This window comes from Clinocottus analis, unplaced genomic scaffold (genome assembly GCF_023055335.1).
Source record: "Clinocottus analis isolate CAN_PGR_092001 unplaced genomic scaffold, fCliAna1.0.p SCAF_9, whole genome shotgun sequence".
NCBI lineage: Eukaryota > Metazoa > Chordata > Actinopteri > Perciformes > Cottidae > Clinocottus > Clinocottus analis.
Genome location: NW_027176251.1, coordinates 17,874,524 through 17,890,937, shown reverse-complemented (window position 1 = coordinate 17,890,937; position 16,414 = coordinate 17,874,524). Strand labels below are relative to the sequence as shown.

General features: G+C 39.3%; 2 protein-coding genes across 6 annotated transcripts; one reads left to right on the top strand and one right to left on the bottom strand.

Moving 5' to 3' along the window:
• Positions 1–791: 791 nt before the first annotated feature.
• nod1 (nucleotide-binding oligomerization domain containing 1) lies at positions 792–11,786 on the top strand. Of its 4 annotated transcripts, none has more exons than XM_068569431.1 (12): positions 792–963; positions 2,396–2,592; positions 3,932–4,106; positions 5,126–6,935; positions 7,036–7,119; positions 7,767–7,850; positions 7,956–8,039; positions 9,226–9,309; positions 9,393–9,476; positions 9,564–9,647; positions 10,322–10,405; positions 10,917–11,786. In XM_068569431.1, the coding sequence occupies exons 1-12, from the start codon at positions 942–944 to the stop codon at positions 10,987–10,989; spliced, it is 2,865 nt and encodes a 954-aa protein (XP_068425532.1). In that variant the 5' UTR covers positions 792–941; the 3' UTR covers positions 10,990–11,786. The 4 variants fall into 4 exon arrangements, 3 of the variants coding, with proteins under 3 accessions (XP_068425532.1, XP_068425534.1, XP_068425533.1); XM_068569433.1 differs by lacking the exon at positions 792–963 and adding an exon at positions 1,471–1,530; XM_068569432.1 differs by lacking the exon at positions 792–963 and adding an exon at positions 1,566–1,698.
• LOC137780977 (uncharacterized) lies at positions 11,305–15,693 on the bottom strand. Of its 2 annotated transcripts, XM_068569438.1 has the most exons (14): positions 15,452–15,693; positions 14,943–15,019; positions 14,584–14,656; positions 13,908–14,020; positions 13,789–13,814; positions 13,427–13,564; positions 13,246–13,355; positions 13,068–13,163; positions 12,887–12,970; positions 12,684–12,810; positions 12,445–12,550; positions 12,072–12,254; positions 11,919–11,993; positions 11,305–11,827 (listed from the first exon to the last, which is right to left on the bottom strand). In XM_068569438.1, the coding sequence occupies exons 1-14, from the start codon at positions 15,477–15,479 to the stop codon at positions 11,744–11,746; spliced, it is 1,320 nt and encodes a 439-aa protein (XP_068425539.1). In that variant the 5' UTR covers positions 15,480–15,693; the 3' UTR covers positions 11,305–11,743. The 2 variants fall into 2 exon arrangements, with proteins under 2 accessions (XP_068425539.1, XP_068425537.1); XM_068569436.1 differs by having other exon boundaries at positions 13,789–14,020.
• Between the last annotated feature and the right edge of the window lie 721 nt (positions 15,694–16,414).

Below are 16,414 nucleotides of genomic sequence, written 5' to 3'. Positions count from 1 at the left end.
GACTTAAACGTTACAAATAACTTTCATGAACTAAAAACACCCTGTGAAATGATTAAAGTTGTAAGACGAAAACATGGACAACTCCATGGACATCATTGTTGTAGTGACCCTTTTAATCACAAGGTCGTCACGCCCTAAAGCATACTGTACTTTATGGTCTATTTGAATCTGAATGGACCATAATTTCAGATGATTTATCATCATCTGAAGACCATCAGGATTAAGCGCCGGAGCTGGGTTGACAGTGCCTTCTCAGCTGCTGCACTTAAAACTTTAGTTAAAATCTTATTGCACATAGCAGCTTCTCGTTCCATAAATATCTGTCCGGTAGTGCCACCATGTGGACGGACGCTGACTGGTAGAACATGTTGACAAAGTAATAGAGGAAAACTATAGCAAGATATGACGAGTAGAATCATAGTAGAATATAGTCTGTAAGTAACTCGATGTTTATGGTTGTGTAGATGTGTCCTTACATCGCAGCTCACTTTCATCTCATTCCTGATTTCCTGGCTTTTAGTTTAATTGAAAGCCAGGAACTGTTATTACAGTTTAATGTTTTGGGGGGCAATAAAGCAAGGTTCTTTTTAACAAGCATGCTTGTTTGGACGACCTGGATCGATCACCGGCAAAAGGCGTGCAATGCATGCTGGTTAGATTTGGGTCCGACTTGATCCCGATTTGTATGCAACTCCACACACATTTGAACATAAATATTTATAAACACATATAAATAAATCCAAACATGATCCGTAAACTAAAAGTAGCCTAAAGTTTGGAACTAAGAGGAAGTCACTGTTTATGTGTATATACTTTGAAGGCAAGCTAAAATTGTCCGACTTAACCAAAGTTTTTTGTCAACGTCTCCTGCTGCTGTCGCCTGCATTCCCGGCGAGGCGCAGCTCTTTCGAACAAACCTATCTCCACCGAAGTTTCACACCATGGAGCATACAAAAGCAGCTGGTGGGTCAGATGTGACTTTTTCCATTCGAAAATAATGATAATGTAAAGAGTTGCATTCACTATACGTTGTTCTAGATCAGTGGATATGGAAATGTGGGAAAAGCACTTGTTAAACACGTTCAATAGTGACAACTTGAGTTTATATACTATCAAATGGATATGCTGTCAAACAAATAGCCAGGATATTCCAACTGGATATGTGTTTACTGGTTGGCGTTTGTAGATTGATACATAGTACGCGAATTAAAATAACGCGAATTAAGATGCCCTAGGCAGGAGATTAGGTTCTCAGTAAATTATCTGATTCTGATCCTACTGGAGTAAAAGTTATTTTAGGTTTCATAAGCTGAAATATTGTTGGGCACAGATATTCTGTCTCAGTAACTGCGAGGTCATTTGATTAAATCACAACATTATATTTATACGTTATCTTATTGTTAAAAAAAAAAAGGTAAACAAAAACAAAAAAACTGTTTTGATTTTAATTGTAATCCCCTCAGTTCCGTGAGGACATGAACGCAGCGGAATGACGCGTCGCAACTTTCGCTTCCTAAAACAGAAAAAAAGGTCTGTGTACTGTTAATAGCGGATATTGTACACAAAGTACATCCCGTGGTAACAAGTGATATCAACACAAGTTAGTTCCTTTTAACATCGGACTTTTGTTTTTGTTTTTATTTTAAAGTGTAGTGTTTGCATTGTGTTTGTTGATGCGGGCGTAGAACCATTCACTCGGTAAGTGGCGTTATGTTTGTACTGTGGTTTCCTTATATCCGGGCTAAAATATCGCAACGGTCAAAAACATCCAATGTATCTTTAGCTAGCGCTAATGAAGTTTCAATATTTGTAGCTTTGTGTTCGTCTGTCGTCATCTGCAGATGTTCTTTCAACCGACTTCCTAAACAACGAGAGAGGAATGTATGAGCCTCGAGGCTTAATGTGACAGTCGACTCAATGATAGACCGGTTCTTCTTCACTGAGACTAAAAGATTAAGGAAACAGCAGTGTCACCAAAAGAGGGAGAACGATTTACAAATGAACAGCATTTGTAAATCGTTCTCCCTCTTTTGAGAACGATTTACAAATGCTGGTCATTTGTAAATCGTTCTCCCTCTTGATCTCCCACGACAAAATCAATTTCAGATGTTTATAGAGTTGGATTGTCAAAATGATAACCCAGTAAACGACTTGTAGTTACAACACTTGAGTCACCGCTGACCGCAGTGACTAGTCAGATCAGAGGACACATACTTGTCCCATGAGGATTCATATTCAGACGTCTAAAAATATTATCTGTACTACTCAAAACGTTACCAATTTCTGCAATTCTCATTGTGAGTACAATTATGATATTAGTATTAGCATTATTTGAGAACAGCTGCCTGCTCCTACTGAAATTTATTAAACTTGTCTTGTCTGTAATCCCACACAGGTGACCGTTTTGCATTAAATATGGGTCAGATGGAAGAGGCCAAGGTGCCGTGCCTTAGCATCCTCACCTACCACAGGGAGCTGCTCGTGTCCCGGTTGAAGAGTATTCAGTGCATCCTGGACAACCTGTTGGCCTACGGCTTCGTGTGTGAAGAGGATGTTGAGATCGTACAGCGATCTGCCACCAAGACGGATCAGGCAGGAACATTATATATATATATTTATATATATATATATAGGGCTGCAACTAATGGTTATTTTAATAAAAAAAAATTAATACGTCCACAAATTAAATGCTCTACCTTTCTCCGTAACTTTGCGAGGACGGGGCTCTGTGAATCATGATTTGCCACCTGCTTAACAGCGATGTAACAGGATGTGATTCACATTTTAGTTAAAGAAATATAAACAAAAAATATTTTGATTTTCAGTGACCCAATAAAACCTCAAACTCCAAGGTAAGAGGAATTCCGGTTAAAAGATTATCCACTGGGCAAAAAAAAAAAAAAAAGAATAGAGCTGCTGACCTCTGGCTGTTAAGTTATTGTAGCAATCAATGCGACCATGCAGTGACATACAAGCAGTGGCGGGCCACTGCTTTCTTTGCTGGCCTGAACAGAATTCCAAAGTTATAGCTATTTTATCATTTTTAAAAAGTTTATATTTTTTTATAATTAAAAGTTATATCTATTTTATAATTTAATGTTTTTTAACAAATACACTACATGTATTATAATAATTTTTTCCTATTAACTTATTTTCTCATTGCACAAGCTCCTGGCTTGTCTATTCTTCAGCTCAGGCCAGCAGCAATAGCTGGTTACATCTCTAGCTCATCCAATCACATTTCACCTTTTGCTATGCAAGCGAAGCGCGTTTAACAACATGCACATATTCACATATCAGCTGCACAGGTCAAAGTTGAGAAAAAAAGTTGACAAATTTTACAGTAGTTAATATCATTTGTTCTGATCGGCTCGTGCTCGTATGTGTGCAGTGTTTGAGTGCTGCAGTTTTGTTGGATTGTTTTGACGTGTTTTGTTCTAACTGTAAGCTATGATACTGCATTTTCGAACAGCTTTATAGGAAGCAGTGTTCTAAAATACGTTTCTCGGGTTGATTGTGAAAGGAAAAACAGAAGAAGAGAGAAAACCTTCCACTGTGGAACGCGAGTAAAAGTGGTTTCCATCTTGTGCAAACTACGCTGCTTTGCGTAATGATAAAATCCACGGCCCGCCACTGTACAATGGGCTACACCAGAACCTTCTGGACCTTCCGCTTTGCTCTCAACTCAACTTCTTTTTTTTCTTTCAATGCTCAAACATCTCCGCGACTTATTGAGTGGCGTAATTCATTGCGTGCCACAACAAATCAATAATAATCAATAATAATAATTTGTAATAATCAATTTTTATCGATTTGTTTTTGCAGCCCTAATATATCATTATTATTAAAAACATTATTTCTATCTGTCTCTCTGTATAATATCTTCTGGTCAAACGATAACCAACGGAGACGTTCTTTCACATTTTTCTAGGTGCGTAAAGTCTTGGAGTTAGTCCAGTGCAAAGGGGAGGAGGCCTGTCAATACTTTATTTACATCATATATAAAGTATGTGACGCATACATAGACTTCCAGCCATGGTTGAAAGAGATCAACTACTCCCCAAGTAGTGATGTAGCAGCGATGATGGTGGTCAACACCGATCCCAGTAAGTATTACAGTCACTAACGCTGTCCTGTGCTACCAATTGTTCTTGTTTTATGCTTCATATATCTAATTTAATGTAAAGGTGTTTGTGCCATTAAAAGGCCCATATTCTGATGTTCTGATGTCTAGATGTTAGTGGAGTTTGGACAGTTGTTGTGTTGTATTATATTGCATCAAACAGATAGGTGTTATTCTGCTATTTTGTATACACCATTTACTGTGAAATGAGTGTAGAATTGGGTAGAAATGTAGAAATATCCATTTGCACGAAGAAATCCTCCATTTCAAAATGTGAAAATTTGTATTCTATATAAAATCTTAAGATTAGAACGTCGTCAGGATGATTTTTTACGCACCCTGGAGTATGAAAGTGTCATTTAATGTCTGGGGAGATCTGTAGTGTTTTTTTTTAACTTATTCTATCGGATCAATTTAGCTTTTTTTTTTTTAAAAGATAAAACGGTGCTGATTTGTGAAGCAGGCCAGGTGTTGTAAGCATTTCTTTCCACTTAAAGGTAACTTATGCTCAGGTTCACGCTTGTGTTTTGAGTTTCCAACTGGAACATGTTTACATGCTTTAGTGTTTAAATAACCCTTTTATTTTTATTTCATACTGAATACATGTGAATATATCTGTATATATATATATATATATATATATCTGTATATATATATATATATATATATATATATATATATATATATATATATATATATATATATATATATATCACCCTCTGTCTGGAGACTCAGTTTGAGCGCCTGTCTCTTTAAGCCCACCTCCAAAGAAGCCTAGTCTGCTCTCATTTGTCGGTGTTCCCGGGACTTGCTTGTCTTGATTTGCAACTTGCTTGTCTTAATTTGGGACTTGAGTGTAAATAATTGAGTCTTACTTGTGACTTGGAAAACAATGACTGGGCCCACCCATGGGCCCTAAATAACAGAACTCTGACTCACCGGGCCTTATTATACTGCCAAAAGCTTCTGTATTGCACTAATTTACTGTCTGCCTCCTCTAAGTCAGCAGATATCGTGAGAAGTTAAGGCAAGAGATGAGCCGGGACACCTGCTTCATCATGTCATATGGCCAGCAAGAGGAGACCCGTCTGGAGGACCTATACACTGACACACAGATGGAACTGTTGAATGACTGCAATGAAAGTTTGGGCTTCTTGGAAAGTTTGGAGCAGCTCCTCGGAGACCATGCAGTCTTCAATCCTCAAGGTGAAACCATCTATGTAATGGGGGATGCCGGTGTGGGAAAATCCGTCCTCCTGCAGAAGCTTCATAACCTCTGGTCCAAGAAACAGCTGCAGACGGATGCCATCTTCTGCTTTAAGTTCCGCTGCAGGATGTTCAGCGTCTTCAAGGACACCGATCAGATCTCCCTCGGAGACCTTTTGTTCAAATACAACTGCTACCCAGATCACGATCCTGATAATGAGGTGTTTGACTACATCCTGCGCTTCCCGGAGAAGGTTCTTTTCACATTTGATGGCTATGATGAGATTCAGATGGATGATCTCATGAATGTTCCTGAAGTGGTGTCACCAGAAGTCAAGGCACACCCTGTCCAGCTGCTTATCAGCTTGCTCTGTGGGAAACTACTCAAGGGCTCCCAGAAGGTGCTAACAGCCCGGACGGGTACCGAGATCCAGAGTAGGGTGATCAGAAAGAAGGTGGCTCTGCGGGGGTTCTCACTGGCTCACCTGAAGACCTACATTAATCTTTACTTCAAGGAGCAAGAGCACCAAGCACTGGTGTCGGTTCAGCTGGATGCCAGCCCCCACCTATGTGGCCTCTGCTCGACCCCACTGTTCTGCTGGATCGTGCTGAAGAGCTTTAGGCACCTGCACACCATGCACGATAGCTTTCATCTACCTGAGACCTGCATTACCCTCACTGACATCTTCCTCTTGCTGTCTGAGGTGTTCCTGAGCCATGCAGGATCAACTGCACCGCCTCTGTTGAAGAAAAGCACTCGGTGTGTCTCGGAGACCTTCAAAGTGGGCATCAAGCCTCTAGCGGCATTTGCCAAACTGGCCCTTTGGGGTATGGAGAGAGGCAGCTTCATTTACAGCCAAGAGGTGATCACTGAGTGTGGACTGGCAGAGAAGGACTTGACTCTGGGCTTTCTCAGACCTGTCAGTGAGTATGATGGCAGCGGGAGCCCCGCTACATTTGAATTCCTCCATATCATCCTCCAGTCTTTCTTGGCGGCGTTTGCTCTAGTGTTAGATGAGCAGGCTGCTGCCGGCTCCATCCTCAAGTTCTTCACAGAGTGCAGCAGGAAAAGTGAACCCGCATGTCTGCCTTTTGATTTCTGCATCTGTAGCTCCTCAAATTCCAATGAGAAGATGCCATTTGAAACTAATGAACACCTCCAGTTCACTAATCTGTTCTTGTGTGGACTGCTGTCTAAGGCTCACGCTGGCCTGATGGAGCACCTGGTGTCCCCGGTGTTGTTAAAGAAAAAACGGGCCCTGCTGAAATCCTACCTCTCCACCAGTGTAAAGTCCCACCTCATTGGCTTACCCCACTACAATGGTGAAGATGGGAAAAAAGTTCACGTTTTGCCCAACTTCCTGTGGATGCTGAGGTGCATCTTCGAGACAGGAAGCAAAGACATCGCTCTGATGACGGCAAAAGGCATCACAGCCGGCTTTATCAAGCTGGGTTACTGCAACGTGTTCTCAGGTGACTGCACCGCTCTGAACTTTGTACTGCAGCACCGTCAGAAGCTCCTGGGCCTTGACATGGACAACAATAACATCAGTGACTATGGGGTGAAGCAGCTGAGGCCCTCCTTCTGCAAGATGACAGTAGTAAGGTAAACCAATATACACGTTTCTAACACTGTCAAAACATCCATTGATGGATATTCAGACTGATAGTATTATGCACACACTAATCCAGCTGCTCGTCTTCAGATTGTCTGTTAATCACCTGTCTGACAGCAGCATCGAGGTTCTTGCAGAAGAGCTGTGTAAGCACAAAGTTGTGGAGGTCTTAGGGTGAGTAAACAAGGCAATCGCTCCAAGATACATGTGTTCCAGTGGTGGAAGAAGTATTCAGAGGTGAAAGAGCCAAAACAACAATCTAAATATATTTTGTTACGTGGCAAACATGTATTAGTAAAGTACTTTTACTACATCATTATATGTTATTTGATTGTAATTTCTGATACATCAGTGAAAAGCAGAGTTTTACTGTAGGTTGGTTGTTCGAGGTTGAGATTATTGATCTGCTTTCGATTAATTATGCAATTTACAACTGAGCAGTCGGCTTTAAAACTACTAAAACCTTTGTCATACTTTCCTCATTCTGAACTTTATACTTTATGCTTATTTTCTTAAATACGTTTTTTGTTCTTGTTTTTTTTAATCATGAAAGTTAACTACTGTAGAGGTGGGACGAATATTTGCAGTTGTATGTGTACCCCAAGTCTTAAGCAGCAGCAGGACTTGTAGTGCCAGGGGGATTGGAAATTTAACTTGGAAGAAAAGGGTACTGATTATTTTAAGGCTACATTTTGGTCCTTGCGTATAATTGTATATCAAACAAGCGTCAATAAACGTGTCAGTGCTCTATAAGTACAACTGTGCTTTGATATTCTAAAAGTCAAACAGAATCTTCAACCTTAACCATTTTTTGTCTTTAGGCTTTACAACAATTACATCACAGATGCTGGAGCCAAGCTAGTTGCTCAGATAATTGAGGAATGCCCAAAGCTGCGAGTTGTCAAGTATGTTTCTAACCTGTATCAATATAAAGTTTAAATACTATAATTATAATATTTGTAAAATGAATACTTATGTGTCTTATATTGTTGACATTACTTTGTCCTTAGGATTGGGAAGAACAAGATCACGAGTGTTGGTGGGAGGCATTTGGCCAGTGCAATTCAGAGGAGCACTTCTATATTTGATGTGGGGTAAGATTTAACGGCTGTACCGCGACTTGGCTGGTTTGGATCACTTAACTATTCTCATGCTCATGAAATAAATGATATCTCAAGTGACACAATATGTTCAACATGTAATCTGAAAACATCAATGTTCAAATTGGACAATTGAACCCAAATTCTGCAAACCATTAGAATACCTCCGTCAAGTTTTAGCGAGTTGGGCAATTTGTGTTCGGCTAGCCTGACAGGTTGACAGCCACATCCAAAATACATTGGTAAATAAAGCATGGTAAATTACAGCAGAGAGGAGTCGTTTGACTTTAATCTAAATGTTTGTGTGCATTTTAATAACGTGACATTAAAGGTGCATCGTGTAGCACTTGATGGCTTGATTGCGGATTGCGATCAACTGAAACTTCTCCCGTCTGCCAAGGGTTTTGGGAGAATGGCCCTATCTAGAGCCATGCTCCTTTTCGTGGATATAAAGGGCGTATTAAAGTAAAGAAAACACAATTATTATTTCCTAGTGATTATATACCAAAGGAAATATATGTTAATATATTCTATTTCTGCCAATTGATCTCCCTAACACTGTAAATATGGCCCAATCCCAATCTCCACCCTAAAGCCTCAAGCCCTGAACCCTCAGAGATTTACTGACGTCAGCTGCTAAGTGGTTGAGTGTGAGCTTGAACTAGTGTAAATATGAATGGGATGGCACTTTACTGCAACATATCACGTGACTAAATAAACAAATATTGTGTACAATTGTCTATTTTATACTTTTTAATCACTGATTTGAATGTCTTCCTCAAGAGGTGAGAAGTCATTTTATAGTAAGATATCTATTTACTCGTTTTGTCAAAACGAAATGTTTGAAGAATGTAAAAAAAGTATATATTATATATATTTTCTGCTTGCATTCCTCTGATTTCATCTGTTTTTATGTCCGTGTTTTTATGTCCGTATGTTGTAGTGTAAAGGTATTTTATCGGGCTAAACGCCCATGTGCCTCTCTGCTTACCTTTTTTTTTTCATCTCCAGTCTTCTATTGGGAACTGTCTCACAGTCTGTGAATCCATAAGAGTGGAGATTGGAATTGGGCCTTTGAGAATGTGTCCTATAGATTTTCTCTTTCAGGATATTGCAGGTCCTTTGTGTTTGTATGCTTTCTAACTTCGCCCAATGACTAATTTGATATTTCGGTTTGCAGAATGTGGGGGAACAGCATCGGCGATGACGGAGCTATAGCATTTGCGGAAGCTCTGAGGCACCACCCGAGACTTACCAACCTTAGGTGAGAAGGCTGCTATCTACAAAGATGATACACACCTGTTTATTTAAAATCATGGATTAAATTGCGTCATTTCTGTGTCCTAGTCTCTCAGCCAATGGCATTACATCCAAAGGTGGGAGACGTCTGGCAGAAGCGCTGAAGGAGAACTGCGTCCTCAGGATATTCTGGTCGGCAGGTCACCCAGTTTGAGCTCGATTTTGGCAGTTCTAACAGAACCGTTCTCTGTATTAAAGTGTGTGTCTGTGCTGTTGTAGGTTAGTGCAGAATGAGTTAACTGACGATGCAGTGCCACACTTGGCTGAGTTGATTCAAGCAAACACAGGTTTAAGCCACCTCTGGTAAAGAAAACACACACACACACACACACACACACGAACACACTCTGAACTTACTCACATGATGTGAAGACCTGGGGTGTCATTTGTACGGTGCATGGAAAGCACACTAAATATTTCTGTACATACAAATTAGCAAATGTACCTCTGCCATAAAATATTGAGATTTGATCAAATCTTGCATATGTATGCACATTGGATAACTGTTTTCACTGTGTACAGTATCTGTCTTTATAAATTCATCAATAAAGTCCAGTTCACTGCAGCAATTGTACAAACGAAAATTATATGAAATCTAAAATAATTCTTGCCGATATTAGAAAGATTTTTGAAAAATTGCTAAAGAGTATAGGTGCAAAGTAACGTTTGATATGAGGCATCATTGTTCTATGTACAATGAAGCCTTTCACATTTAATTTCTATAATTCGGCTCCAATTCACCGCTTCATCTTATACGTCGCCATTTTCCTGTTGTCCAAAATGTTTGTATGTATGGGTCAAAGATCCCGTACAGGTGCGCACATTCTCCAATCAAGTTTGTTTTTAGATCACAATGTTTGCGTGCGCACTGGGCAGTGCTTCTCTCTCTTGCGAGTGTTATAAATAAGACCCATGTTGAAGACCATGGTCAGATATTGACTGTCAGGAAGTCACCTGCTTTGTATATCTGTCTGCAGGTTAATCAACAACCAGTTCACTGTGGCTGGGGTGAAAAACCTTGCAGCAGCCCTTATCCACAACACAGCCCTCAAAGAGATATGGTGAGAATGAAGTATTATTTCACAGTGATGTTCAGGCATTTCTTCTTTCTCTAATGACCCCAAATGCTGCGACCAACTGTTTTCACACAGATACTCTCTATTATTAGAAGAGACACAAAATGGAGCAAAAAGTGACAGAATAGATAGACAAACACAGCACCATATGAGATGTTGCAAAGTGGCCCAAAACAAATTACAGGTTTAATATTGATAACATCATAAATGTTAATTATTTTATGTTGTTGAAACAGCAACAACTGCTTTTGTATGACAAAACCTTTTTTCTTCGTCTTTTTTTATTTTTAGGCAGCCCTTTATGAATCTTGAGAGACAATTTGAGTTGGAATTGATGAACAAGTTATATTTCATGTGCTTTAGTGATTATGCTTTACTGTTTGTTTAACATCAGATACTTATTGTAGTTATTTGTAGAATTATTTAGGGTGACAATGGGCCGTTTCCATCTATTGAAAGCATGAATGTCTGATGGTTTCTGGTTGTGTACTTACAGTGTGAAAGGAAACCAGCTCTCTGAAGAGGAAGAGAAACAGTTTGAGGGCGAGAAAAGGCTGCAGTTCCACTGACTGGGCACTCCCGTGAGACAAGCATCTGCTAAATAATGTCTGCTTAAAAAAACTAAGTGTGTTCACTGTGTGCATGCACAGTGTCAGCAAACTGATACAGTCTGGAAGTACCAGAGACACATTGTTTGTTGCTGATAAAACCATGTTCACTCAAAGCAAAACAGTCCATTTCATGAAAAAAGATGTTTACTGTGAAATTTATCCCAAATTATAAAGCTACAAATACACATGAACAAGAGGAAAACAAACTAATGGCTTCCTCCACCCTGAACCTTTTTATAGACTTAGGTGCACACACACACAGAAAACATGGCATTGGTTCAATCAAGAAGACTGCTCGCTTTATTTTCAAATGGATCTTTTTCACAGGAAACATTTAAAATTGTCCTCACAGGTAAAGCTTCCTTTTCATTGCTCACTCTATTTTGCATCCATTCATCACTTTCCAAACTATTCATATCTCTTCAGACAGACGGATAAAATGTTGTACTTGAGTATTTTATGATACGTCGCCTGCTATGTGAAAATGTGACATGTAAAACACAGTGATTATCAGTAGTCATAAACTAATACAAATATGCCTCCCAGGATCATACATACTGATACACAGATCTGTCAGGAAGTTGGTGAAACGGCATTAAATGCAATTCTTAATCCCAGTGTGGTTAAGAAATGAAAGTACTCTACCTTTCTGTTTTTACACTCGAAGGCCAAATGTTATCATGTCATGTAAAGACAGAAGAGTGTGATGTTTTTATATGTAGTGATTAAAGATGGATTCATATTTTTCTTGCTTGCCTGATGTTACACTTGGCTCACCGTTCTTCATGATGAAGGCCTGAGAAAACAAAAAGCATAACCTTATACATTTAAAACCACCAGCTCACTAACTGCATATTTCCAAGAGTACACATCTCCAATAGTCTCACCTCCATTTCCTCCAAGGAGGCAGAACCATCCTCCACTCTCTGTCCAATGCCATCACTAAAACTTGAGTAACGCTCCTGTTTGAATTACACATAGATAACAGTACTGTACTTGAAACAATATCAACAATCATTTCCCTTTAGCTGCAGACATACCTTCACCATACCAGCAATGAGCCCATTCTCAATAATGCGAACAGCATTTCTGAGTCCTCTGGCAAAATTGTCCATGGCTCCGATGTGAGCGATGAACAGGTCCTCCAGGTCTGTGGACTCCCTGCGCACCTTAGCATCAAAGTTCAGGCCTCCTGGCTGCAGACCACCTTGTTCAATTATGACCTGAAGAAGAGACACTAAGTAACTAGGTTCCTGTTACACTGTACTACAGATGGTGCAATAAACATTTATATGAACTTTAAAGATGCACCAATCAATATTAAAACACTGTATGATTGCTCAAGGCCAGTGTAGATTCTGTTTCAACACAAGAACAAATCCACAAATTAAAAAAAGGAATAAATAAGTTCACCTTCATGACCAAGGTGGTGTTCCTAATGTCCATGGGAAACTCATCTGTGTCCCACCCCAGGTCAGGAGAGCCAGTGTTTGAGTCAACTGAACCCAGCATGCCAAACCTGTCCGGCAGCGGGCAAGGATTATACAGAATGTAAAACAGTCATAGCTTTAAGATGCTGTGGATGTGCCACAATTGTGATAAAACAACATTTTGCAACAGTGTTTGCTTAGATATTATTCATAATGTCTCACACAGATGCCATGATAATGTCATGTTCATACGAGTGACCTGCCAGGGTGGTGTGGTTGGGCTCAATGTTCAACTTAAAGTGATTGTCCAGACCATAATGCTTAAGGAATCCAATGACGCTCATAGCATCTAAGGAAGAGAGTGACATAAAATGCATCATTAGGACTGTTGGATTACAGAGCATATCTGTTTTGACAAACCTTACCATAGTCATACTGGTGTTTGCAGGGCTCCTTGGGCTTGGGTTCAATAAGAAACTGACACTTTAGCCCAATCTTCTCTTTGTACTCTAATGAAAAATACACACACATAAAATTAAAAATGTGTCGCATCCCAATCCGAAACTCTGATTTTTGAATTAATCCTGTATTTACGTGCATACTTACGAACGGCCATTTTGAAGAAGTTGGCCATGTGCTTCAGTTCCGCACCAACGTCTGTGTTGTGGACGGAGAGGAAACCTTCCCTTCCTCCCCAAAACACTGAGGAGACAATTATATACACAAAGATGTGGCAACACTGCTGAGCATGTAGATATGTGTTACACCAACAAGTCACTCATACCAAAGTTTTCTGCACCCAGCTTCTTGGCAGTATCAAGCCCCTTCTTAACCTGAGCGCCAGCGTAGGCCAGAACGTGACAGTCTGGGTTGGTGGCTGCACCATTCATGTACCTGTCACATGGATAAAGAATTAACATATAAAATGTGTGTCAGGGGAGGAAAGGGGGGGTGGGCACACTGACCTAGGGTGGGAAAAGAGGTTGCAGGTTACCCACAGCACCTTGATTCCAGTCTGGCTCTGCAGCTGGAGAGCCAAGTCTGTTATTACATCCAGGTTTCTGTTGGACTCCTCCAGGGTGCAGCCCTCAGGAGCCATGTCCCTGTAGGAAACAGATGATATAAGAAAGATGTTACTACTTTTAAGTAAAATTAATCACAGCAATTTTCACTGAGGAGTTTGCTAAAAGGAGGGCTTTAAGGCACCACAGGAACAAATCACAAAGCAATATTCACAAACATGTTAAGTACAGGTAGTTTGATGCTGCAAGCCTAGATAATAAATAGGAATAACAAACCTATCAAAAACAAAGAAATTGTCAACTACCTGTCATGAAATGTGTAGTATTTCACCTGGGAAAAGACGAAGCAAAAGGTCACAGGGGAAAGACACAGTACAATTAACTTTGTGTAACTTATTGTAAAAGTGAGGCGATTTCCCCTCACACCAAGCTTGACAAAAAATTCGAAAGCGGCCCGGAGTCGCTTCTTGGCGGATTCCATGGGAGTTCCTTTGTTCCAGGGCCGGTGAAAGGTCGGAGACCCAAAAGGATCAGCTCCTAATAAAAGAAGATGACAAATAAAGGAAAGACTCGAACATTTGTTGGGCTCAATTAAAAAAATAGGTATACAAATCTACAAAGACAAAAACTTTATTTATTTCCATCCATCCATACACACATACATATATATACACACATATACACACACACATATATATATATATATATATATATATATATATATATATATATATATATATATATATATATATATATATATATATATATATATATATATATATATATATATATATATACATATATATATACACATACATATATATATACATATACATACATATATACATATATATATACATATATATATACATACATACATACATACATACATACATACATACATACATACATACATACATATATATATATATATATATATATATATATATATATATATATATATATATATATATATATATATATATATATATATAACGTCCTTGAAGACATCATTCATGTGTGTTTGAAATAGCTTATTCACATTCATAGACTATTTCAGGACAAATGGCAATATTAGTGTTGTATTAGAGTTGCAGTACCAGTGCCACAGAATGAGTGCCAGTAGCAGACTGAGAACCTCAGCCAATCCTCCATCTTTCTCCCTATCAGCACCTGCACAGACGAACACTGACCTCAGATCAGCAGCCTGAGATAATACTTACTCTGTCTCCAAACATGGCACACACCACACGCACAAAAGAAAACATCCTATTAATTTATCAAGTTTTTATCCTATGTGGATATATATCAAGTAGAATGAAACCATGCATGACAAAAAAAAAAACATCAGAGAAAAAGTACATAAAAGTAGTATAATATGTTAGAATAGTCTAAACACTCATCTAAGTGAACTATAAGATCATCAACATCTGTATGTCTGTTTGTTTGTTTCACCTACCTCCTCTGCATTGTAATGTTTGAAGCACATGACATCTCCAGGCCCAGCATTGGGTGAGTATGGGATCTTGGAAATGCCTTTGAATATTGCACAACATTTATGGTGCACAATGAGAAAAAAACAGCAGATTGATTTATTTTAATGACATGAGGAACACGTGCCATTAAAGTGACATGGACATGAGAGCACAGAATATTTGGTCACATTCACGATTGTAGGACATCGTAGGACATTTAAAATATAGAAATAAATATTAAAAATTCCTCGACTGCATGCAGCAGCATACTGTCATACGGTCACAGACGGTGTGTTTCCAGTGTCCTCTGCTACATACACAGACAAGCGTGGTAGTTTTGTTTGGGCAACTCTACATGAAGTGCGCTGCACTTTAGCGCAACAAGGCCCTTGTTGTTCGCGAGTTGCTGCGGTGCAACACACTTTATGTCCACAACCACAACACATATACATACAGCAGACGCTGAAAACAGAACTTGAAAAATGTGATTTACCCTCGAAGAATTCCTCCTGCGCTGCCATTTCTAGAACTCAACTTTTCGGTTCAACAACGGTTCCTGCAAGCAGACTCGCAAGTTTGTCCACGTTCTTCCTCCCAAACAAACAGCGCAGTTCCCTGTTTAAACAAAGGGTGTCGCTAAATCCCCTTTTAAACGCGACTCTGGTCGATAACCATGCTGTTTGATTAGGAACTCTTACTTGGTCAACCATAACTTCCTGTTCACTGGGGTATAAATATGAGGTGACACAAGCCAAATTCCCTTTGTCATTCATCACTCATCACTATGGGAAAGCCCAGAGAACACGGTGAGTATCTGCAAACAAAAGTTGTGGAGCTGCACAAATCAGAAAATGGATATAAGAAAATATTCTGTTGAAAATACCCATTTGCACTGTCAGGGCCATAATTAAGAAGTTTAAAGCGACAGAAGATGTTAGGAATCAGCCTGGAAAAAGACGAGTGTGTACATTGACCCCACGGTCTAGCACAAGAAGGGTTCGACTGGCAAAAGAATCTCCTTGGATGAGAGACTGGAGAATTGCAGAGTTTAGTTAACTCTTTGGGTCTGAAATCTCCAAAACCATCAGATTCCATCTATATCACCACAAGTTGTTTGGTAGGTTTTGAAGGTTGCCAGAAAAAAACCCTCTGTTGTCAATCAACAACAAGCTAAACCCTCTGTGAAGTATGGTGGCTGATCTTTGTTATCATTGGGTTGTTTTTTTTCCCCAAAGGCCCTGGACATCTTGTTAGGATACATGGTATCATGGACTCCATTAAATAGCAGCAGATATTAAATGAAAAACCTCACCGCCTCTGCTTAAAATGGGCTGTGGTTGGACCCGTTTAGGAGAAAAATATTTATTTATTTATTGTAAAAAAAGAATTCTTTCAGAAATTGTACTGTCTGCTTTTTTTTCGCAGCCTGTTTTTCTCATATTTACTAAGGGTGCCA